Source organism: Arvicola amphibius, chromosome 2 (assembly GCF_903992535.2).
Source record: "Arvicola amphibius chromosome 2, mArvAmp1.2, whole genome shotgun sequence".
In the NCBI taxonomy this organism is placed as follows: Eukaryota; Metazoa; Chordata; class Mammalia; order Rodentia; family Cricetidae; genus Arvicola; species Arvicola amphibius.
This window is the reverse complement of record NC_052048.2, coordinates 106,460,051-106,485,166: the sequence shown is the minus strand read 5'-3', so window position 1 is coordinate 106,485,166 and position 25,116 is coordinate 106,460,051. Positions and strand designations below refer to the sequence as shown.

Sequence of the window (25,116 nt, the reverse complement as noted above, 5' to 3'; positions counted from 1 at the left end):
TATGTTGCGTAGTGTGCCAATGGGCCGGATTTCAGGCTCTGTGTATGAAATGTATCTGTTAATTAGCTTTGATCTACTTGTCACAAACTAGGACTCACTTTTGGGAATGAAATAGACAGCAAAAATGACTTTATCAGATTAACATTTAAACATGTCTCTGGCCGCTTTGTCTTGATCACTGTATGAGGTGGAGTGGCCCAGTTCACTATGGGTGGTATCCCTTAGAGGGCAGGTAGCTGATTAAGGGATGAAGATCACTCCAGGAAACAGGATTTCCCCATCAATTCTGATTCAGTGCCTGTTTCCAGATTCCTGTCATACTTGAGTTCCTGCCCTGCCTTCCCTTTATGATGGTATTCTGACAAGGAATCTGAAACTGTCCTCTACCCCAGAATTCTTTTTTTTGTCACAGCAAAAGCAAGCAAACAAAGCACAGTACTAATGCTCAAAGCCTCATAAGTATGAACAGAAAGTAAAACCTTTTGCACATGACTGGATGTTTTGTGTAATAATCCAGTGAAAACCTTTTTTCAGCCTTATTATCACGTGACATATTTGCGATAATAATAGATTATACACATGAAATACTCAAATATTAAATATTAAAATTCAATGCTCCATTATAGGAATTTGTGTAAGATCATTTTTCATTTAGTTATATTTGGAGCACTTGGCATGTTCTCAGTTGTCCCCGGAGTCCCAAATGTATAATACGATTTATTTTCTAGTGAATATAAATTACCCCATATTCCTGCTGAGATTTTTATAGTCCTCTTCAATATTTTCTTCTAGTGCTTCTTCTACAACAAAATCCAGAGAAAACGTTATGACACACTCATATTCAACATAAAAATTATTGCAACCAAAAAATATTGCAACCTAGTTCTTATAATATGCACACTAAATAACCACATTTTTAATTTATGAATTCAATACCAACATAACATGCATAAGCAGGACATGCTGCATGCAGTGAGCTGCTTGTTCATCCAGACCGCCCAGACCCACAATTATCATACAGAAACGATATTAATTAAATCACTGCTTAGCCCATTAGTTCTAGATTCTGATTGGCTAATTCTTACATCTTAATTTAACCCATTTCCATTAATGTGTATATCACCATGAGGTCATGGCCTACCAGCAAAGTTTTAGCACACTACGTCCAGCAGCAGATCTATGGAGTCCACCTGACACCACCCTCCTTTCTCACAGTGTGCATGCAGTCCAGTCCTCACCATCTACCTAAGTTCTGCCCTGTCAACAGGCCAAGGCAGTTTCGTTACTTAGTAACGGTAATCACAGCACACAGAGGGGATGCCCACATCATGGACACAGTTGTTCAATGACTGAAAAAGCAATGGGAGCATGTAGTACTTTTTACCTATGGAGATCAGGTTCAAAAATGTTTCCTTCATCACATTTCTGTAGAGCTTCTTTTGACTAGAATCCAACACAGCCCACTCTTCTGAGGTGAAGTTCACTGCCACATCCTCAAATTTTACTGGCTCCTATGAGTATATATATTAATTAGGATGGTTAATTTTCACTGACAGACCGACTAGATACATAATCATCTTGCATATATGTTTCTGAAGAAACCTCTGGATTATTATATAAATAGGGTTTACTGAAGAATATCCATGGGATGCTATCTTGATTACTTGATGAGCCACTATCTCATTTATTATTTATTAGTGTGTCACTCACGAGCAGCTTCTCATTTCTAAATTTTATGAACTGGACTCTTCAATTTTCATATGAAATAAACTGCTTCTGTCCTAAGTAACTTTTCTCATAATAATCTGTGACAGCCAGAGGAAATGCCTGATATAAGGAATAGCAAGGCAGGAAATCCAAGCAGAGACAGCGGAGGAAAGAAGGTAGAATCAGGGAGGTGCCATGAAGCTGCTGAAGGAGAAAGATGCCAAAACTTTTCCAGTAAACCACACCTTCAGGGGATACACAGATTAATAGAAATAGATTAATTTAAAATATAGAGTATGCTAATAAGAAGGCTGAGCAAATAGGCCAAGGAGTACATAATTAACATTAGGCCTCAGAGTGATTATTTCTTAAGCAGTTGTAGGAGTTACTGAGTGGGACCAGGTGGGTGGAGAGAACCTGGTCCAGGGGACCAGAGGAATGGAGAATGTTTGTAACTACACAATGGTGCCCAGTGTTTGTCCACATACATCTACACGCAGCCTAAGAAAGCTTTAAAAAGCGCTTCTAGACCCACAAATGCAGGAGTCAACTGGAGCTTCTTGGTAGCCACAATGTTTCAGAGAGCCTCTGCTTGCTGGTGGCATCAGAGACACTTCTCCTTTAATACCTTGCTTCCTGGATCACGCTGGTCCTGCTGTGGAGCATTTATGGGGTTTGTGAGAAGCCTGCAGCAAGTGCTTGCTGGAGCTGGGGTGGTGAACATGGTTTGCAGAGCTACTGGTAAATGTGCCTCCACCGTATTGAAAGGCTGAGAGAGGGGAGTCAGCATCCAGGGCTTCGGCAACCATACTCCTTACCATAAAAGAAAACAAAACAATACAAAACACTCCTGCTGTAGGAGCTCCTTCTGCTCCTTCAGCCAATAGCCTTTAAGATACCAGCAGACATGGGTGTGGTCTCATACTATAAATGCAGCTGTAAAGCCTGTGCTTGCTCTCTTGCTTCCAGCTATGGCTTCCACCTGCTAGACTCTGTACCTGTTTCCCATTTATGCAGAGGACTGTGACCTAGGACAGTGATCTGTAGGTCTCCCCTAAATAAATAACCCTTTATTATTCATAATTCTGAACTAGTGTGGGATTATTTTGTGACTTCCACCAACAAACAGTGCCAAACATGGGGAAAGCGCATCTACAGAAAACCTGAGAGAGCCTGAGAATAGAGTTAAGCATGGTTTCTTGGTAGCAGCAATTTCTCGGGTGGGCCCTGTTTGCTAGAGGCAAATGTGTCCCATTTAATAAAAGCCCCTTGATTCAGCTTTAGCTTGAAAACTCTGCAGTTCTGCCAGGAAACACTTAAATTGTGTTGAGGAAAAGCTGACCATATGCTTTGTGGTGGTGGCAGAGACCTTGAAATGCCATAGAGTTGTGGCAATAAACATGACTGATGCTGGGATCTCCTCCATGAGGCTGGAATCTCAGAAAGCTTAGTAATGGCCTGGACCCAGTCATCAAAGTCCAGACTTTCATCCTAGCCACATCACTTAGCTAATTAAAGACAAATGTGTTCAGAAAAAGAGAGATATACAGTAAAGATAGATTTGAAGACTAAGATAACCTCTAAACCATTTACTGTGTGTTTAAAAATATATGTAGGCTTGGGAGAGAAAAGGAAAAAGTCCTTAAAATAAAATGAGAAAAAAAGAGAGTAACTGGGCAGTGGTGGCTCATGACCCTAATGCCAGCCGAGGCAGGCAGATCTCTGTAAGTTTGTTGTCAGCCAGGTATACAAGAGCTAGTTCCTAGACAGGCTCCAAAGCTACAGATAAACCTTGTCTTGAGAAAACAAAACAAACAACGAAACAAACAAAAATACCCTATCCACTACTCAGAGACCATTTGCAATTATACAAAACGGCAATGGTGAAACTTAAATATCATTTTACTTTTACAGGATCCCATAGGAAAAAAAAACATCTCCCCCATGACAGCAGGAAGCAATTCTAGAAAGCAACATCCCTTCTCACAACAGTTTGTTCTCATGGTTAAAGACACCATTTAGGGGTTGAATATTACTTGTATAGGGTTTGGGTTGGAGTGGAAATTATGTATACCTAGAGATAAGGGTAATAGGTAATTTAATGTATACTTATTCACACTAATAATAGTAATAAAAGTGAGTAATAGAGTAAATACTTGTGAGCTATTATTTATTTGCAATTTACACTGGTATAGTTTCTTGTATATTGATATAACTTCAAATTATATTTGTTAGTTCTGTTTACAATATGTGCACACCTATGCAAAGCTATTTTGTCACATTGTAATTGTATGCATGCATGTTTCTACCTGTTGGAGATTTTCTGTATATTGATACAATTTTAGGATATATTTATCATATTGCATTATGTATTTATACCACTGATTAAGGTATTTATATATTATTTACATCTGATGTCATTGTCGTCCCTTACTGCAGTTTAAACATTTTTTAATATTCTGATATGAAGTCTTAACCTTTAAGCTATATAGTTATTAAGTATCATCTGTCATTAGTCATATTTGTTATTCTTTTAGCCAGACTAATTAGGTTCTTACTATACATAGAGATTCTATTCTGCATAGACAGGTAACCTTCAACCACTTCAAAGTTCTGTAGAATACGTCATTTAAATAACTTAGGATTCTGTTGACATGAAGTATGATTGCTCCTGGCAGCACCAATCTACCCCCAAGAGAGTGTTGAGCACCAAAGACACTCTACTAGGAATTTTGTCTTTTTCTCAGCTCAGCTGGCCTTTGGTCAAGGAACTGCGAATCCCTCGAACACTGACGGTGCATGATGTCCAGACTGGACAAGCAGGATACAAGAAAAAAGACTGTCAAATCTTGTCAAGACAGGGTTAGATGGTTTTGCTAATTTTCCTGCCTCTGAAAATGATCTGTCAGTTACTCTAGACCTTAGCCAATGTTGGTGGCTTCAATGTTGCAAATGAGACTTTGGGTGATTGCTTAAGGTAGCCAGTTGTCTCTGTCATCTACTGCACATTTTGGAAGCTGCTTGATTGCACTTCCTGCCTACTCCAGTAATGTAATCTCCCTTCTCAAGCCTTTGATGAGGTTGAAGATTAGATAGCAATAGTTACCACCCTCTTATGATTACCCAAGCCATTTCCAATACAAGACTTAGATTCCTTAGAATACAATGTTTATTAAAACATTTAGCATACATTCCTTGTTTAATATTGTTTATGGTTGTAATTCTAATATTATACATGATATCTCTTCCTGGTGTATATAGTTTTGTATTGGGTTTGGAACTCTCTTATTTAAACAAAAGGCAAATGTTCTGTGTGAGCTCCTTCTGCTCCTTCAGCCAATAGCCTTTAAGATACCAGCCAACTTGGGCATGGTCTCTTATACTATAAATGCAGCTGTAAAGCCTGTGCTTGCCCTCTTACTTCCAAATATAGCTTCTGACTGCTAGACTCTCTACATGTTTCCTATTTGTGCAGAGAACTAGGATTTAGGACAGTGGTCAGCAAATCACCCCTAAATAAATAACCCTTTATTATTTATAATTCTGAACCAGTGTGGAATTATTTGTGACTTCTGCCAACACACTACTAGTCGGAAAAGGAATTCAGATACACAATAGCACAGACTCAGACTTAAAAGACCTCTAAACAAGACACAGTGTGTGTTTAAAAAATTTGCACAGGCTTGGGAAAGAGAGGAAAAAGAGTAGAAGTTCCAACAACAGAAACGGTACAGTCTACATTTTATACATAGATCAAACAGGTTCATTGGGAATGGGAACTTAGTAACTAGAGTAAGGGTCATTCCTGTGGTATTATCATCAAGAACATAACTTCATCCTGTCCTATATGAGAGAAATAAATAAACTTGAATATAAAAACTTTTAAAAATCTTGACTGAGAAAGATTTTTAAATAAACCTAATTTAAGACTCAATTTGTTGCTGGGCGGTGGTGGAGCATGCCTTTAATCCCAGCACTCGGGAGGCAGAGGTAGGCAAATCTCTGAGCTTGAGGCCAGCCTGGTCTACAAGAGCTAGTTCCAGGACAGGCTCTAGAAACTACAGGGAAACCATGTCTCAAAAAAAGAAAACAAACAAACAAAAGACTCAATTTGTTAACTAGCAATCTGACATATTTAGTAGAAACTAGGAGGAAATATTTGATGAAACATAATACTTGGCAGAATATTTTAAGGATATTAATTACTACAGGGAATCTGAAATAATAGGGCAAAGTTATTTTCTCAATATTTGCATTTTAGGAATTGCAGAGACTAAAGGATCATCTCTGAGATGAGGGCCTTGTTCACCATACTGAAATTCTACTCTTCCATCAAGTTGTTGTATCCTGAGAGAAATAGGGATCTTATACTCTTTATAGACTCAGAGCTGAGATGATTAACCAAAAACATAATGATCAATGTTTTATCTAACTTTCATAAAAAGAAGATTTATTTAGACTATTATCTAGAAGAAATTAAGGTCAACCTGGAAATTTAAATTAAATTAAATTTAATATGGTCACTTAATTATCAGACAAAAAGTACTATGGAACCAATAAGAAAAAAGCACATGTAAACAATACCAATTTACTTAGGTAAAATGAAGATCATTTTAAAGACAAAGACATTGTACCAGTTTCCCATTTTATAGTCAGCTGTTCAATAGCTCTTAGATCATATTTTGCCAGTATTTGCCATCCTAAATCTAAAGCCTATCTTTTAGAAAACATGATTTTAACCTAAGAAGAAAATCGTGGTAGCAAAGACATAGAGCTTAATCTGATTATTGGGCAGACATTAAGCAGGCTGAGTAGACACCACAAGCTTGGTATTTCAATGACTTCTTCCTTTTAGTTTAAATTGGACAAGAACAGAACTAGGAAAAACTTGTTAATAAAGAGGTTGGCATGCATAGATGGGCAATTTGTCTTACTTTTTAATGTAGTAAGTTGAAATTTATCATAGCAATGCTAATTATTGTTATGTCAACACATAATAGCATAATTAATTTTATTCAGTTGGAAACATCGCATTTCTGTCTGACTGAATACTCTGTCAGTTACACAAACAATAATTGTCTATGGCAAATAAGATAATTGAAGTTTTGTAGAAGGTAAATGGACAAAGACACAAGGGGGAAAATGCCCTTATTGAGAAGGAGCTCAATTTCACAAAACATTCTAAAATCTGTATATCAAATTCTAAAATGCCTCAAACACTTTAGGTCCTGTCAGTCAAAAATTTAGGCAGAATGGGAGTGTCTTCAAGAAAGTCACCCTTAGTTAAGAAGATATTGGCAACTGGTGGCTTAGGAAGTGGGGGCTGGAAGGGATAAGAAAGTCATTTTTCTGCAGTAAGGCAGCCATGAGTATGTTGCCCATGCCTCTGTGGATGGCCACACACATTTGGACAGCATTAAATGAACTCAGTTATAAAAAAGAAAAGAAGTAAGGAAAGAAGAAGAAAAACAAAATGAAGGAAGAAAGAAAGGAAGGAACAAAAGAAAAAGAAATTATGAGTCAGGTGTGCTGGGAGTATAAAGACTAGATAAAATTAAAGTAAGTTCATTGTAATTAATTCCCTATAATAAACATATACTTAAGAAATTTTGTTGGACTTTTAATGACAAAACAATAAATCAGAGTTATACAGGACTAGGATACAGGTAAACAGGTGAAAATTTATGATGCATGCCTGATGATCTCATACTTGAAGGAAGAAGAGTGGAAAAACTGGGCCGGGCAGGCTTGAAGGTCCCCGCAAGGGAGTGCAGGGCACCTTCAGCTTGTGCTGCAGGGTCTTCTGTGTTCCACTCGAGTGAGCTCTGCGCCCACATTCACCCTTTTGTCTGTGGTGTCCTTGGGCTACCAGGCATCCCTGTTTCAGTGCTGAGGAGTTCCATCTGGATGGGTGAGTGTGTGCTATCCCGGGGTGGCCTGTCCCAGAAGAGAGCACAGCCCCCCCCCTCCCACAAGCTCCTGCTGCAGGGGTTTCTTTGTTACATATGACCCTGCCTCCCCCAAGCCTGCCCTATTGTCTGCAAGGTCCTTGGTTCAGGAACAGCATCCTGCTCCAGCACTAAGGCTATCCACGCAGAGGGGGCTACCAGGCATCACTGTTTCAGTGCTGAGGAGTTCCATCCAGACAGGAACAGTTCCTGCTCCTGAACTGAGGAGATCCACCCAGAGAGTGAGTCACATCAAAGACTGGACCAAGACACCAAGACTCTCCTGGCTCCATTTGAAGGAAGAGATGTGCAGGCGCCAATGCAAGAATTCCTCCAACAACCTCAAAGGCAACATGACAACTCCAGAATCCAGGAATCTCGAAACAAGTAGAATTGAACACCCTACTCCAGAAGAAATAGAGGAAATCAACTTTAAATGGAACTTTATGAAAATAATAGAAGACCTTAAACAGGAGGTAAAAACTGCCATAAAGAAATGGAGATGTCAAACAAAAAGGTAGACAAAATGAATAAATCTCTCAAAGATACCCAAGAAAAACAAGAAACAGTTCAAGACTTGAAAAATGAAATGGAGGTAATGAAGAAAACACAAACCGAGGGTCGGCTGGATGTGGAAAATCTGGGTAAATGAACAGGAACTACAGAGACAAGTATTACCAACAGAATACGATAGAAGAAAGAATCTCAGACACTGAAGATACTATAGAGGAAATGAACTCACTGATTATAGAACAAAATAAATCCAACAAATTCTTACCACAAAACATCCAGGAAATTTGGGAAACCATGAAAAGACCAAACCTAAGAATAATAGGGGTAGAAGAAGGAAAAGAATTACAGCTCAAAGGCCCAGAAAATATATTCAACAAAATTATAGAAGAAAACTTCTGCAACCTAGAGAAGGATATTCCTATGAAGGTACAAGAAGCATACAGAAGACCGAATAGACTGGATCAAAAGAAAGCATCCCCATGCCATATAATAATCAAAACACAAAACATACAGAATAAAGAACAGATATTAAGAGCTGCAAAGGAAAAAGGTCAAGTAACATATAAAGGGAAACTTATCAGAATTACACCTGACTTCTCAATGGAAACCATGAAAGCCAGAAGGTCTTGGATAGATGTGCTACAGACAGTAAGGGAACATGGATGCAAGCCCAGACTACTATACCCAGCAAAGCTTGTATTCACCATCGATGGAGAAAACAAGATATTCCAGGACAAAAACAGATTTAAACAATACGTTGCTACAAACCCAGCCTTACAGAAAATACTAGAAGGAAAATCACAAACCAAGGAAGGCAACAACACCCATAATAACACAACCATCTGACAACCTTCCACCAGGACAACTCAAAGAAGGGAAACACACATACTCTACCACCAGATAAAATAACCGGCGTTAACAACCAATGGTCATTAATATCACCGAATATCAATGGACTCAATTTACCTATAAAAAGGTACAGATTAAGAGAATGGATACAAAATCAGCATCCAACATTCGGCTGTTTACAAGAAACACACCTCAAAGACAGACACTACATCAGAGTAAAGGGATGGGAAAGGTTTCCCAATCAAATGGACCAAAGAAACAAGCGGGTGTTGCTATACTAATATCTAACAAAATTGATTTCAAACTAAAATCAATCAGAAGAGATGGAGATGGACACTTTATACTCATAACAGGAACAATTCATCAGGAGGAAGTCTCTATCCTGAATATCTATGCCCCTAATATAAAAGCACCCACATATGTAAAAGAAACATTACTAGAACTCAAAGCATACATCAAACCCCACACTCTAATAGTAGGAGATTTCAACACTCCGCTCTCACCAATGGACAGGTCAAACAGACAGAAAGTTAACAGAGAAATAAGAGAACTATCAGATGTAATGAACCAAATAGACTTAACAGACATCTATGGAACATTCCACCCAAACAGAAAAGAATATACCTTCTTCTCAGCATCTCACAGAACCTTCTCAAAATTGATCAGATAATTGGTAACAAAGCAAACATCCATAGATACAAAGAAATTGTAGTAACCACCTGTGTACTATCAGATCACCATGGAATAAAGTTAGAATTCAACAACAATTCTAACCCCAGAAAGCCTACAAACTCATGGAAATTGAACAGTCAACTACTGAACCACCCCGGGACAAGGAAGAAATAAAGAAATTAAATTCTTCCTTGAATTCAATAAAAATAGAGACACATCATTCCCAAACCTATGGAACACTATGAAGGCAGTGCTAAGAGGAAAGTTCATAGCACTAAGTGCCCACATAAAGAAAATAGAGAAGTCGGGCGGTGGTGGCGCACGCCTTTAATCCCAGCACTCAGGAGGCAGAGGCAGGCGGATCTCTGTGAGTTCGAGACCAGCCTGGTCTACAAGAGCTAGTTCCAGGACAGGCTCTAAAAAGCTGCAGAGAAACCCTGTCTCGAAAAAACCAAAAAAAAAAAAAAAAAGAAAAAAGAAAATAGAGCAAGCACACATTAGAGACTTAACAGCACAGCTGAAAGCTCTAGAAAAAAAAGAAGCAGACTCACCCAGGAGGAGTAGAAGACTGGAAATAATCAAACTGAGGGCAGAAATCAACAAAATAGAAACACAGAAAACAATCCAAAGAATCAATGAAACAAAAAGCTGGTTCTGGGAGAAAATCAACAAGATTGACAAACCCCTAGCCAAACTAATCAAACTGCAGAGAGAGAACATGCAAATTAACAAGATCAGAAGTGAAAAGGGGGACATAACCACAGACACAGAGCAAATTCAGAGAATCATTAGATCTTACTACAAAAGCCTGTATGCCACAAAATTGGAAAATGAAAGAAATGGACACTTTTTTAGATAAGTACCATATACCAAAATTAAATCAAGACCAGGTGAACAGTTTAAATAGACCTGTAAGTCACGAGGAATTAGAAGCTGTCATCAGAAACATCCCTACCAAAAAAAAAAAAAAAAAAGCCCAGGACCAGATGGTTTCAATTCAGAATTCTACCAAAACTTCCAAGAAGAGCTAATACCTATACTCCTTAATGTGTTTCACAAAATAGAAACAGAAGAGTTATTGCCAAACTCCTTTTATGAATCTACAGTCACCCTGATACCAAAACCACACAAAGACTTAAACAAGAAAGAGAATTACAGACCAATCTCACTCATAAACATCAATGGAAAAATTCTCAATAAAATACTGGCAAACTGAATCCAAGAACACATCCAAAAAATCATACATTATGATCAAGTAGGCTTCATTCCAGAGATGCAGGGTTGTTTCAACATACGAAAATCTATCAATGTAATCCATCATATAAATAAATTGAAGGATAAAAAACCATATGATCATCTCATTAGATACTGAAAAAGCATTTGACAAAATTCAACACCCCTTTATGATAAAGGTCTTGGAGAGATTAGGGATACAAGGGTCATTTCTAAATATAATACAATCAATATACAGCAAGCCAACAGCTAACATTAAATTAAATAGAGAGAAACTCAAAGCCATCCCACCAAAATCAGGAACAAGATAAGGATGTTCACTCTCTCCATATCTCTTCAATATAGTGCTTGAAGTTCTAGCAATAGCAATAAGACAGCATAAAGAGATCAAGGGCATTTGAATTGGAAAGGAAGAAGTCAAACTTTCGTTATTTGCAGATGACATGATAGTGTACATAAATGACCCCAAAAATTCTACCAAAGAAGTCCTACAGCTGAAAAACACCTTTAGCAATGTGGCAGGATATAAGATCAACTCCAAAAAATCAGTTGCCCTCCTATACACAAAGGATAAGGAAGCAGAGCGGGAAATCAGAGAAGCATCACCTTTCACTATAGCCACAAATAGCATAAAATACCTTGGGGTAACTCTAACCAAGGAAGTGAAAGATCTATTTGACAGGAACTTTAAGTCTTTGAAGAAAGAAATTGAAGAGGATACCAAAAAGTGGAAGGATCTCCCTTGCTCTTGGATTGGGACGATCAACATAGTAAAAATGGCAATTCTACCAAAGGCAATCTATAGATTCAATGCAGTCTCCATCAAAATCCCAACAAAATTCTTCACAGACCTTGAGAGAACAATAATCAACGTTATATGGAAAAACAAAAAACCCACAATAGCCAAAATAATCCTATACAATAAAAGTACTTCCAGAGGCATTACCATCTCTCACTTCAAACTCTATTACAGAGCTACAGTACTGAAAACAGCTTGGTATTGGCACAAAAACAGAGATCTTGACCAATGGAATTGAATCAAAGACCCAGATATTAATCCACAAACCTATGAACACTTGATTTTCAACAAAGGAGCTAAAATTATACAATGGAAGAAAGAAAGTGTAGTGGGAAGCAGTGGGCTGTGTCCCGCCACCCGGCCGCCTGCTAGCTTTACACCCGAAATAATTACATGGAAACTGTATTCTTTTAAAACACTGCCTGGCCCATAGTTTCAGCCTCTTATTGGCTAATTCTCACATCTTCCTTTAACCCATATTTAGTAATCTGTATAGCACCATGAGGTGTGGCTTACCAGGAGAGATCTTAACCTGCGTCCATCTCGGAGAGGAGAAGCATGGAGACTCACCATGGCGACTGCCTGAAGCATCTCCCCAACCATGCTACCCAGCATTCTGTTCTGTCTACTCCGCCTACCTAATTTTCTGTTCTCTTAAAGGGCCAAGGCAGTTTTCTTTATTAATTAACCAATGAAAGTAACATAGACAGATAACTCTCCTCCATCAAGAAAGCATCTTTAAAAAATGGTGCTGGCATAACTGGATGTCAACATGTAGAAGAATGAAAATAGAGCCATTTCTATCACCATGCACAAAACTCAAGTCTAAATGGATTAAAGACCTCAATATTAATCTGACCACACTGAACCTGATAGAAGAGAAAGTGACAAGTTCTCTACAACACATGGGCACAGGAGACCACTTCCTATGTAGAACCCCAGTAGCACAGACAATAAGAGCAACAATGAATAAATGGGACCTTCTGAAACTGAGAAGCTTCTATAAAGCAAAGGACACTGTTATTAAGACAAAAAGGCAACCTACTGACTGGGAAAAGATCTTCACCAACCCCGCATCAGACAAAAGTCTGACATCCAAAATATATAAAGAACTCAAGAAACTAGACATTAAAACTCTAATTAACCCAATTAAAAAATGGGGTACTGAACTGAACAGAGAATTCTCAACAGAAGAAGGTCAAATGACCAAAAGACACTTAAGGTCATGCTCAACCTCCTTATCGATCAGGAAAATGCAAATCAAAACAACTCTGAGATACCATCTTACACCTGTCAGAATAGCTAAAATCAAAAACACCAATGATAGCCTTTGCTGGAGAGGATATGGAGTAAGGGGAACACTCATCCACTGTTGGTGGGAATGTAAACTTGTGCAACCAATTTGGAAATCAGTGTGGTGGTTTCTCAGGAAATTGGGAGTCAACCTACCTCAGGATTCAGCAATTCCACTGTTGGGAATTTACCCAAGAGATGCCCAATAATACTAAAAAAGCATTTGTTTAACTATGTTCATAGCGGCACTATTTCTAATAGCCAGAACCTGGAAACAACCAAGGTGCCCCTCAATAGAAGAATGGATAAAGAAGCTGTGGTACATATACACTTTACAGTTCTACTCAGCGGTAAAAAAACAATGACACCTTGAATTTCGCATGCAAATGGATGGAAATAGAAAACACTTTACTGAGTGAGGTAACCCAGACCCAAAAAGAAGAATATGGTATGTACTCATTCACAAGTGGATTCTAGCCATAAATAAAGGGAATTGAGCCTATAATTTGGGATCCTAGAGAAGCTAAATAAGAAGGTAAACCCAAAGAAAAACATATACGTATCCTCCTGGATATTGGAAGTAGACAAGATTGCCGGGCAGGGGTTGGGAGCAAGGGGGCGGGGTTGGGTGGGGATAGGGGAAGATGGGGAGAGAGAAAGGAGAAGGGGAGGATGGGGAGAGCTTGAGGGAATGGGGATGGCTGGGATGGAGGAGGGGTGGATTTGGGAGCAGGGAAGTAGATATCTTAAATAAGGGAGCTATTTTAGGGTTGGCAGGAGACCTGATTCTAGTAGGGTTCCCAGGTGTCCAAGAAGATGTCTTCAGCTTGTTCCTTGGGCATCTGAGGAGAGGGCGCCTGAACTGGCCTTGTCCTATAGCCACACTGATGAATATCTTGCATATTACCATAGAATCTTCATCTGGCGATGGATGGAGATAGAGACAGATACCCACACTGGAGCACTGGACCTAGCTCCCAAGGTCCAAATGAGGAGCAGAAGGAAGGAGAACATGAGCAAAGAAGGCAGGACCACAAGGGTGCGTCCACCCACTGAGATGGTGGGACTGATCTAATGGGAGATCACCAAGGCCAGTTGGAATGGGACTGATGGAGCATGTGATCAAACCAGACTTTCTGAATAAGGCCGACCGTGGAGGCTGACTGAGAAGACAAGGACAATGACACTGGGTTTTGATTCTACTGCATGGACGTGTTTTGTGGGAGCCTGGTTCGTTTGGATGTTTACCTTCCTAGACCTGGATGGAGGGGGGAGGTCCTTGGACTTCCAACAGGGCAGGAAACCCTGACTGCTCTTAGGACTGGAGAGGGACGGGGAGGGGGAGTGGGGGGAGTAGGAGAGAAATGGAAGGTGGGGAGGAGGTGGAAATTTTTAATAAATAAAAAAATTAAAGGTTGAAAAAAAAGAGTGGAAAAAAATACTTCCACACCATTGCTTGGAATTTAACCTGCTGCAATTAGGAAGAAAATCAGGGTGAACTTGCCTCAAAAGTAGGAAAGACAAACACTACTTCACCTGGCATACATCTCTCCACATATAAGGAAAAGAGTCCACACACTATAACAGATACATGCACTCATGGTCATTGCTGCTCTGGTCCCAGTAGCTAGAATAAAATCAGCCTGGATGTTTGTCAGCTGCTGCTGCTGCTAATGAAGATGTGGCTCATGTACACATTAGATTCCCACTTAGCAAGGAAGAATCTGAAATGAAATCTGTGGACAAATTGACTTAACTGGAAATGTAACTATAAAGAGCCAGTTTAATTAATGTAAGGCATGGTGGTTCAAGACTTTACTCCCACCAAGCCAGGGACATCTGCAGGACAGGCCTGAGCCAGTGAGCGCTCCTAGACCAGGCTTAAGGCATGACCTCCACAGGAGCAGGTAAAAGGGAGTGACCACCAAGGGAGCAGACTTATGCCCGAGACCTCTGCAGTACCAGGTGAGAGTCAAGGACCTCCAAGGGACCAGGCCTGAGCCAGCAACCACCTCCAGAGCAAGCCTGAGTCAGCCTCCTCAGTGGGAGCAGCCCCAAGCAAGCAATCTCCTTAGGAGCAGTCCCACACAACCTCCGGGAACACCAAGTGATCTCTGGGTGACTGTGAAGGGTCTGGACACAAGAATGAAAATATAGAAATACCAAATTCTAGAATGTAGAAGCCTGGGATATAGGAAGAAAGACATACAAAGTCATAAACCTAAGTAAACTACCAACAGCTTTCTCATCAGATCAACAACTTTCTCAGCAGATCAAGGATCAATCATTCACAGGGAGTGATTTTCTCAGATGCTTGGGAAGCCTCCATCAGCTTAGGTCATTTCATTTTACAACTAGCTGTTCTATTTACAAGGCCAGAGCTTCTCCCTGCAAACTAAGAAGAGTGTCCTGGCCATCCTTGATAAACTGCAGATGTGAACTGAGTTAACTTTTAGGAGACAGAAATACATGATGTCTGGGTTAGGAATGGTCTCTATTATGGGAAACTGGTGCCATCAAAGGGGAGCCATGGGATTCTGGTATGCACTACCTGGAGGTACCAGGAGAAACAGTGGACAAGTACAAACACTGGTTTAATTAATGAGCACTGATAATAGTCAGAATCTGAGTTTAACCTTGAGATAATGTGAAACCTTTTCTGCTATCTTCTAAATTCTCAGCCTAAAAACCAACTAATCCTAATTTATTAACCTTCTAGTATTACTAGCAGTTCCTTTCCTGACTAATTGCCTTTTTGTTTGTTTGTTTTTCGTTTTTTTTTCGATACAAGGTTTTTCTGTAGCTTTGGTGCCTGTCCTGGAACTAGCTCTTGCAGACCAGGCTGGGATCGAACTCACAGAGATCCGCCTGCCTCTGTCTCCAGAGAGCTAGGATTAAAGGCGTGTGCCACCTGCCCAGCTTCTGTCTAATTACTAAAGACATCTGTTTTCTTGCATTTAGTGCTTTCTCTGTAATCTCAACTGAAACATATTTCATGATAGCTGCCTAGTTACCAATTGACATAAGAATTCACTTCCCTCTTTAGAGTCTCCCTTGAATAACTCACTGGTCAGGGTAAGGTTGATAAATTCCTTTGTCCAGACCTAATGTTTGGTGCCCTTTGTATAAAAGGTAGGTTGAGAAACTAGTCTATGCCACAGTGTCAGAAGCCAGAACTGTCTGTGGTCTCAGCTAGCTGATAAGCTTCTTTGCCCCGTGGTATTTTATTTTTTATTTCTTTTTATTAACTTTGTCCCTGCTTTTCCTGAAATCTGGTTTGTGGAATAAAGTTTGCTTTAGGTTTACTAGACTTGGTGGTGTTCTCATTTTTGAACAACCCCACTGGACCCAACAACTGGAACCTGTAGCCCTGACAGCACCATGAGGATCAACCATCTGAGCCTTGAATCCACTGACACCTGGAAGAATGACCACCAGATACACAGCTGCACCTACAACAGTCAGAGGAACCGATGGGAAGAAAAGGTAAGAACACACTCCACAGCACAAAGAGCGTCATGATACAAACAAAAACTAGTGGCTATAAAACAGCAAGACCTGAACACCCAAACATAGATGAAAGAGAATACTAATATTTTCCCCAAGGGCTGCCACACTCTAAGTTACTTGTTAGAGGACTGACACTCCCAATCCCTTCTATCTAAATCAGCCTACATCCAAACAAGCAGCAGCAACAAAAATACCATGGCATTTCCATGAAACTCTAAAGTCCCGCAGACCTTTCCACATTCTGCAGCTTTACAAAATTCTAATTTGAGGCTAAAAAAAATGCTGCAAAAAATTGAACATGAAGCAAATTTAAATTTCTCTGTCTTCAGACTGATAATTTCTAAAAACTGCAGTCAGAAGAACAAGAAAAAAAATCTCCTACAATATCATCAGGAAAAAAGAAACATGCGAAATCTATGCCCGATATAGTGATATGGAGTTAGACATAGCTTTATGGCAAACTTCATTCACACAGGGAGGCATGCTGATCAATTCTGAGGCAGACTAGAAGAGGGAGGGGAGTGAAGGAGAGAGGAAAGAACGCCAGTGTAATACCCGAAATCCTAAATCAGCCCAAACACAGGCTCAAGAGGAGAATGAAACTATGAAAAACGCACAACCCTACACAGTACAGCCTGGACTCAGCATCACCAATCGGCCAGTGCTGCAAAATCTGTTTGGATGCATGTCCGGCATGAATGCACCCAAGTTGGCTAGCGATGGAGGGGAAGCAGCTTCACCAGGACAGAAAAGCAGGAGACTATGGCCTCAAGGCTGCCTGAGGGCTGCACAATTAAACAGCTTTGGTGTAGGCATTGCTAGGACAGAATACTGCCTTCCACTGGAATGCAAAGCACCAGGAGGAAATCTAGCTGTTGGAGCCACAGAGAAGCTACTGTCCCGAACTCGCCAGGCAGGATTGCAGGAGCCCAATGTGCACTCACCATTTCGTACTTCTGATGGGTCTCAGTTTCCTCCCCAGAGGCCTGCAGTCAGCAGAACACAAAGAAGCCGAAAACGAGTCCTGACAAGGATTTCCTCTGCTAGGCCACGCTTTGAAAATGTTTTCCCGGAAGCATGCTATGACTATCCACTCTGCTCATTGGACAGTTCATTCCATTTAGTGATGCTGTCCCTGATTGGCAAGTTCTACTCACTCCGCCCCGTCAGCCTGAAGTATGTAAACGTTTAGGAAATAGCAGTTTCAAACATTTGTTGCTGGCATGCTTGAGGAAGGCAGAGTTTTAAGAATTTAAAGCCATTCGGTGAGCCGGGCGGTGGTGGCACACGCCTTTAATCCCAGCACACGGGAGGCAGAGGCAGGCAGATCTCTGTGAGTTTGAGGTCAACCTGGTCTACAAGAGCTAGTTCCAGGACAGGCTCCAAAGCAACACAGAGAAACCCTGTCTTGCAAAATCAAACAAAACAACAACCACAAGAAAAAGGAACAAAGAAAGATTAACAGAAATAAACAGTAACATTCACCAATACTTTCTTCAGATTGATATCCTGGGGTGTTGAGATAATTCATCATTAAAAGCTAGACTCACATCTAAATTGCATCTCTGAACATGACCATCACAGATTTTCTTCATATGACAGTGATTGTTTTAACGAATCTTAGTCACGATGTGACTGACTCTCGTCACAGCTAAAGTGAGTTCCAAAATGTTCCCTTGAAAAGGATAATCACGTCTGGGCTTATGGACCATGTATAACACACATGGAGGGATGGAGGAAGGCAGAAACTTCTCAGCTTCTTACCATATGTCAGTCCACAGATGAATATCTGCTGAGAAAGCCTGTCTCCCAAGAGAGTCAGCTGCCAGGTGCCATGTGACTTCTTGGGGGGACAAGGCCTGAGAATAGCATGAACAAGTTCTCCTTTTGGTAAGGCCTGGGGGAATTTAACCCATTTTTGGCAATGGTGATGGATAGTTTGCTGTATATTTGGGGCATGACCCCAGGAGCATATGTGCTACCTGCTCACCTTGCTTTCCTTCCACAAATCATACTGCTGGCTGCCTCTAGATTCACTTTCTTAGAGCCCAATAGATGAGATGGCTATTGCACTTGGAAAAACTTTCCCCTGATGACTTTCTGGATGAGCCAGAGGGGATGTTAAAAATGAACATTGGACCTGATACAGCTGCTAAAGTCTTTGATGCTTCAGGTGTGACTATGAATTCAGGATTCCCAAGAACAGGATGTTGCCTGTCCAGCGAACCCTGTGACTAGACTGAAAGAGCCACAATAGTTCAAGACATTACAAATTTGCATAATCATCCTGAAAAGAAGGATCCTAACCACAAGAGTCTAAGAGAAATGTAATAAAATAGATGATATCAAGAGTTAATGAGAACAGTCTATGAACGGTAATGAAGCAAAATCACAGAAACCCAAATGCCCTCATTTCTAATAACTGTGTCAATAATGTAGGGCTCAACACTGTAGGAAACTGAGAAGACAGGGACTGGAGAACAAGAGATAAGCAATGCCAACTATGAAAATTATGCTTCTAAGTTATATAATCTACAGAATGATAGGGAAAAACCTGGTGTATCCTCCAAAGGAGATAAAGAAGTATAGAACATAGAACAAAGTGATTCAGCCTTGGCTGATGAGTTGATTGTGAGAGTTTAGATTTCACTACAGCTAAATATTAACCACCAAAGCTAAATTTTGTTTTCACTTTGCATAACACTGTAACTGCAAAGACAGCCAACTGTGCACACTCTTCTCCCTGTAGATGTGCCTAGTTAGAAAATGTCCTTCGTTGCTTGCTTTACTGCTTATGCTTGTGATATTACAGTTATAATTCAAGTAGGTAATGATTACCAGTGGGGAAGTTGAGGCACAAAAAGAGAAGGAAATAAGGGAACAAACTGGCAATTATTTTAATTATTATTAGAAACTTAAGGAAACAAATATGAGTGTAAAACTGTTCATGCAAACTATTGAAACTACGAATAAAAATGGCTCACGCCATCTGGGGCCACAGCCACTTGTTTGCTACAGGTGCTCACAGTTTTCTTTCTATCACCGACTTCATAATCCATCCCAGGTCATGGGACCCATTAGGAGCAAGGCTCCTAGCAGCCTGAGTCTCTCTTGGGCAAATGATATCCAAAGGGAGAGACTACATAGCAGGGTTTCCTATAAGAAGTTGGTGCAATGTCCTCATTGCAAAGCCCGTCCCCATCATTCCTATGAAGGATCTCTGCTCGCTTTCTCCCATTGCACACCTTCCCTGCATAGCAGCAAAGTAGGTGCCACTTGATAATGAGCTCTTTGTCTTCTGAGGTCAGAATCTGGTCTCCTTCCTGCTTTTTGTCTTCTGTGCCCTGAAATGTAGTACTAGTGAAAATTCTATTTTTGCCTCCAAAGAAGTTCATCCTGTAAAATGTTTAATTCCTGATTAAATATTCCTTCATGTTGTATCATTAAAAATTAAGTTTCAATTTATTGTAAGAGCTGAGTTGCTCTCTGTGTTCAGGATCCTGACCTTCCGGAACTCATGACCTTGACCTGTTTCTGAGAATACCCTTTCTATCCATGACTCTCCTTGAAACTCCCTAAACATCCCTTCCTCCTCCTCCTCCTCCTCCTCGTTCTTCACCTCCTCCTCTTCCTCCTCCTCTTCCTCCTCCTTCTTCTCCTCTTCTTTTTTCGAGACAGGGTTTCTCTGTGGCTTTGGGTCTGTTCTGGAACTAGCTCTTGCAGACCAGGCTGGCCTCAAACTCACAGAGATCTACCTGCCTCACCCTCCCAAGTGCTGGTATTAAAGACGTGTGCCACCACCGCCCGGCAAGGTTTTTCTGTATTTCTTTATTACCCCATTGCCTATCTTCTGTAAACCTACACTATAACTACTCATAATTTTAACCCTTAAAATGGGCCCAGGAAATGTAAAAAACAAAAGAACCAGCACTGGTCGTCTAGTATTCCCTTCTACATCTATTGTATGGGAAGTTCACCATTAAATGATTTAAAAATAATATAAAATTTAGGGCAGTCAGACTCAGAATGAAAAATCTTTTCTTCTCTCTCATTGAGTTTCCTAACTCGAAATCGTCATATGTGAGAAGACAACCTGGAGTAATCACAGAACCCACATTTTGCCTTCCTAATAAAAACATAATGGGAAGTAAATCCTTTGCACAGGAATGGGACAATAATAAAATTCTCAAATTTTGAATGAACTTCCTTCAAGCAGTTCATTCCTACAAATGTTGAAAGGATTTTCAGAAAGTATTTAATTTATTTCTGATTCAAGTACATCAAAAGTGTCACAACATTAATATCAGTTAAAACAAAAACAGCTTTTTCATAGTTTTGTAATATAAACTTCTTTTGATTACATTTGATTCTCTTTAACGAGTGAGGGTAATTATCTGAGTTTTTTTCTGTATCCGTGACACATCACAATTAGTAAAGCATCTTTGAAAGGGAAGTGTTGTATTGGGATTGGAGATGCAGAGGATTGGAGTGGGTTGTGGAGGAGCAAAGCCATGGCAGCAGCAGCAACTGAGAGCTCACATGAAAATCTACAATCAAGAAGCAGAGAGAATACACTACAAGTCTCAGAACTTACCTAGAATGACAGATATTCACCATGAGCCCAGAGCTTTTAATCATGCTCACACAGATCCACCAAAGAGAACAAAGTTTCAAAAAGCCTAAGGGCCATTTTCAAGTGAACCACTACTGCAATTCTTTTCAAAGCTATTGCACTTGCCATAATTAAAAAAGGAAAAGAAAAAGAAAAAAATGACAGGGATTATTGGACTTACAGTAAATATTAGGAATTAAATTACAAATTTACACATTTCATAATCTCTTTTGCTCCACGTTAAAATTTTTTATTTGTTAATTGTATCTCCACCTCTATGAATATGTTATTCATTACCCATTTTCATCTTTCTCCCCCCTTCTCACTCTGTGTGTGTGTGTGCACGCACAAGTGTGTATGTGTGTGTGTGTTCACTAGGAAGTATACATATGATTGTTAGAAGACAGCTTCAGAAAATGATACACTATTTCCACCACGTAAGATTCATGGAGGGAATGCACATAATCACATTTCTTGGGAAGAATCATTCCTAGCACATATAAAACACAGAAATTCTGGAACAAACTACCAAAACAGACACTTTTAAGTTTTAATCATTCTAAACACTTTGAATATTTTCCCACATTTATTCTAAACATAAGGTTCTCACAAGTGAAAAAGTTATTGAGTATAGTAGGAACTGTGGATGCTAAAAGATTTTCCACATGGTCATACATGTAAAGTCTGTCTCCAGAATTAATTTTTTTTAAAGATTTATTTATTTATTTATTATGTATACAACATTCTGCCTGCATGTACGCCCACATGCCAGAAGAGGGCACCAGATCTCATTACAGATGGTTGTGAGCCACCATATAGTTGCTGGGAATTGAACTCAGGACCTCTTGAAGAGCAGCTGGTACTCTTAACCACTGAGCCATCTCTCCAGCCCCAGAATTAATTCTTTAGAACATCATGGCAACAGGAACTGCTGAGGCTTTGAACAATACTTAAATGGATATATGCATTAGAATTCTTTCCAGTGTAGATCTGTGCATGAGGGTTACAGAAACTGGATGTGCTGAAGACTTTCCCACATTACAGACATTGTGTGGGACCTCTATGGTTGTTAAAATGACAAGAACAAAGAAATAGTTTATATTCAATGTTTACATACAAAAGGTTTGTATCTAGTGTGAATGTTTTTACTCTTGGATCAATTGAATCTAGTAAAGGCTTTCTGACAATGGTTACACGCATTAGGCTACTGACTAGTGTGAAGAGGTTCAGATCTATTATGATCACAAAAGCAGTTGAAGGCTTTTCCACAATTCTTATGTGCAAAAGGCTTTACTTGAAATATTTTATGCCTGCTAAAGTCAATAGAATGAACAGCTTCCAATCTTTTACATACACAGGGTTTCTCGCCTTTGTGATTTATTCATGCAAATCTGGACAAGTTGAAGTGTTTGAAAGTTTTGCTGTAATGTTTACATGCAAAAACCTTCTCTCTAATTTGTACCCTTTCCCTGGATGTTCAGCTGACTGGAGCGGGTAAATGCTTTTCCACAATGTGTACATGCATAGCACTTCTCTTCAGTATGATCTCTTTCATGAACCTTCGTGAATAGAAATTGGTGAAGGGCTTTACACAATGCTTACATGAATAGGGCTTCTCTAAAGTGTGACTTCATTCATAACTGTTTTGATTACTGATGTCACTGAAGACTTTTCCAAGATGTTTACGTGCTCAAGACTTTTCCCCCGTGTGAATCTTTTCATGAATGTTCAAGTGACTGGAGAAGGTAAACTTTTTCACAATGCTTAAATGTATAAGAATTTAATGTAAACTCTTTCATTGAGTCTTTCAGGAATGGAAATTGGTGAAGCCTTTTCTACAATGCCTAAATGAATAAGGTGTCTCTGCAGTGTGATTCCTTCCATGTCTGTTACAACTACTGAGGTTGTTAAATGATTTTCCATAATGCTTACTTATATAAGGGTTTTTTCCAATGTGAATAATTTTATAGATATTCACATGACTATGCCAGAAAAACATTTTTTCACAATGCTTGCATGTATAAGTCTTCTGCATCTCTGTAGTGTGGCTCCTTTCATGTCTGTTACACCTACTGGAATTGTTGAAGGCGGTTCAACAATATCATGCATAAGGTTTCTCTGCAGTGTGGCTCCTTTCATGTCTGTTCCGATTACTGGGGTGCTTGAAGCCTTTTCCACAATGCTTACATGCATAAGGCGTTTTTCCAGTGTGAATTAGTTCATGGATATTCAGATGCCTGGGATAGAAAAAGGCTTTTCCACAATGCTTGCATTTATAATTCCTCTCTGCTGTGTGCATTCTTTCATGAATGCTACAAGCACTGGAATTGGTGAATGCTTTTTCACAATGCTTACATGCATAAGTTTTTTCTCTAGTGTGAATTCTTTCATGAATGTTTCGATGAGAAGAACGGGTGAAGTTTTTTCCACAATGCTTACAGGCATAAGGTTTCTCTGCAGTGTGGCTGCTTTCATGTCTGTTACGACTACTGGGGTGGTTGAAGGCTTTTCCACAATGCTTACATGCATAAGGCTTTTTTCCAGTGTGTATTATTTCATGGTTATTCAGATTACTGGAACAAAAAAAGGTTTTTCCACAATGCTTACATGTATAAGGTTTCTCTGCAGTGTGGCTCCTCTCATGTCTGTTATGACTACTGCAGTTGTTGAAGGCTTTTCCACAATGCTTACACGCATAAGGTTTCTCTCCAGTGTGAATTCTTTCATGAATGTTTCGATAAGAAGAACTGGTGAAATTTTTTCCACAATGCTTGCAGGCATAAGGCTTTTGTCCAGTATAACTGCTTTCCTGACTGTTATAATGACTGACTTGGGTGAAGGCTTTTCCAAAATGTATAGAATCATATAGCTTCTCTCCTTTGTGAGTTACTTTTTGTTTCTCAAAACATGTTGCATATTTTAATGTTTTGCTACGTTGCCTACAAAGGTACCTTTTCTCTTCAATATGACTTTTTTCATGGTTGGTAAGCTCACTGGAATCAATGAAGGATTCTTCACAGAGACTACATACAAATTGTTTTACTTTTTTATGGGTTACTTTATCATTCTGGTCTTGTGTGTATCTCATTAAGACATCGTCTTTGAGTTTAAATACAGTACGAGTTCTCTCCTGAGGCTGATCAAAACAGAGACTCCTACAGGCTTCCTTACATTGTTGAATTTTACAGGGTTTCTCTTTAGGAGAAGTTTCAAGTACCTGAAGAGATTCAGAATAACTGATACCTTTCAAATGTTTCTGATGTGTAAAAGCTTTTGCCACAGATCTCTTATACAGGAGTGGTTTCCCTCTAGTTTTTACTCTGAGATACCCATGTAAGGATAAATGACCAATAATGTTTCTTACATGTAATGGAGTCTCATGAGCTCTTACTCTGGAAGGTGTGTCTTTATTGATTATAATCACAGGAATAGTTTGCTGGTTTTTATCACACTCAGTATGACATTCATATCCATGGTCTTTCTCAATCCTCTGAATTCTGCAAAAAAAATGAGAAAAGCAATACTGAAACCCAGGAGAAATATTGGAGGCTGGCCTGTGTGGAACACAACAATGCTATCTCAGAGGGAACAGATGAATGGTATCAATGTCAACGACAATATGTTTTGCATGAAAAGACTCTGCCATGTGTGAAGAAGTAGAGAACTGACTTTACTTCTTGAAGAATTAAAAGGAACTGTATCATAGGCTTAGAGGTTAAGAACAATTCTCAATTTTTAAGTAAACCAGATATAATGACAAGGATGCATGTGAAGACTTCACAAATTCTGATATACTTGATATGAAGGATTTCTTGCATTTTTTGCTTTCCACAAATGTTTTTGTCAAAGGTGTTGTAACAAAAACATAACTCTGACTGGAAAGATATAAAATAATTAAGAGTTATAAAAAGGAGTAAACAGGAAGGAAAAAGTCCTGGTGTTTGTAGACAAAATAACAGGCACATGAAGTAGTGAACCAC

At 39.5% G+C, this 25,116-nt stretch overlaps 1 protein-coding gene across 1 annotated transcript in view; it reads right to left on the bottom strand.

The window, feature by feature from the left end:
• The window catches only part of LOC119806323 (zinc finger protein 763-like), a 50,763-nt gene that overhangs the window by 2,323 nt on the left and 23,324 nt on the right, over positions 1-25,116 (bottom strand). Inside the window, 3 exon segments of the mRNA XM_038317955.1 lie at positions 743-800; positions 1,385-1,511; positions 24,501-24,633. Of these exon segments, the coding sequence (XP_038173883.1) occupies positions 743-800; positions 1,385-1,511; positions 24,501-24,633 (318 nt within the window).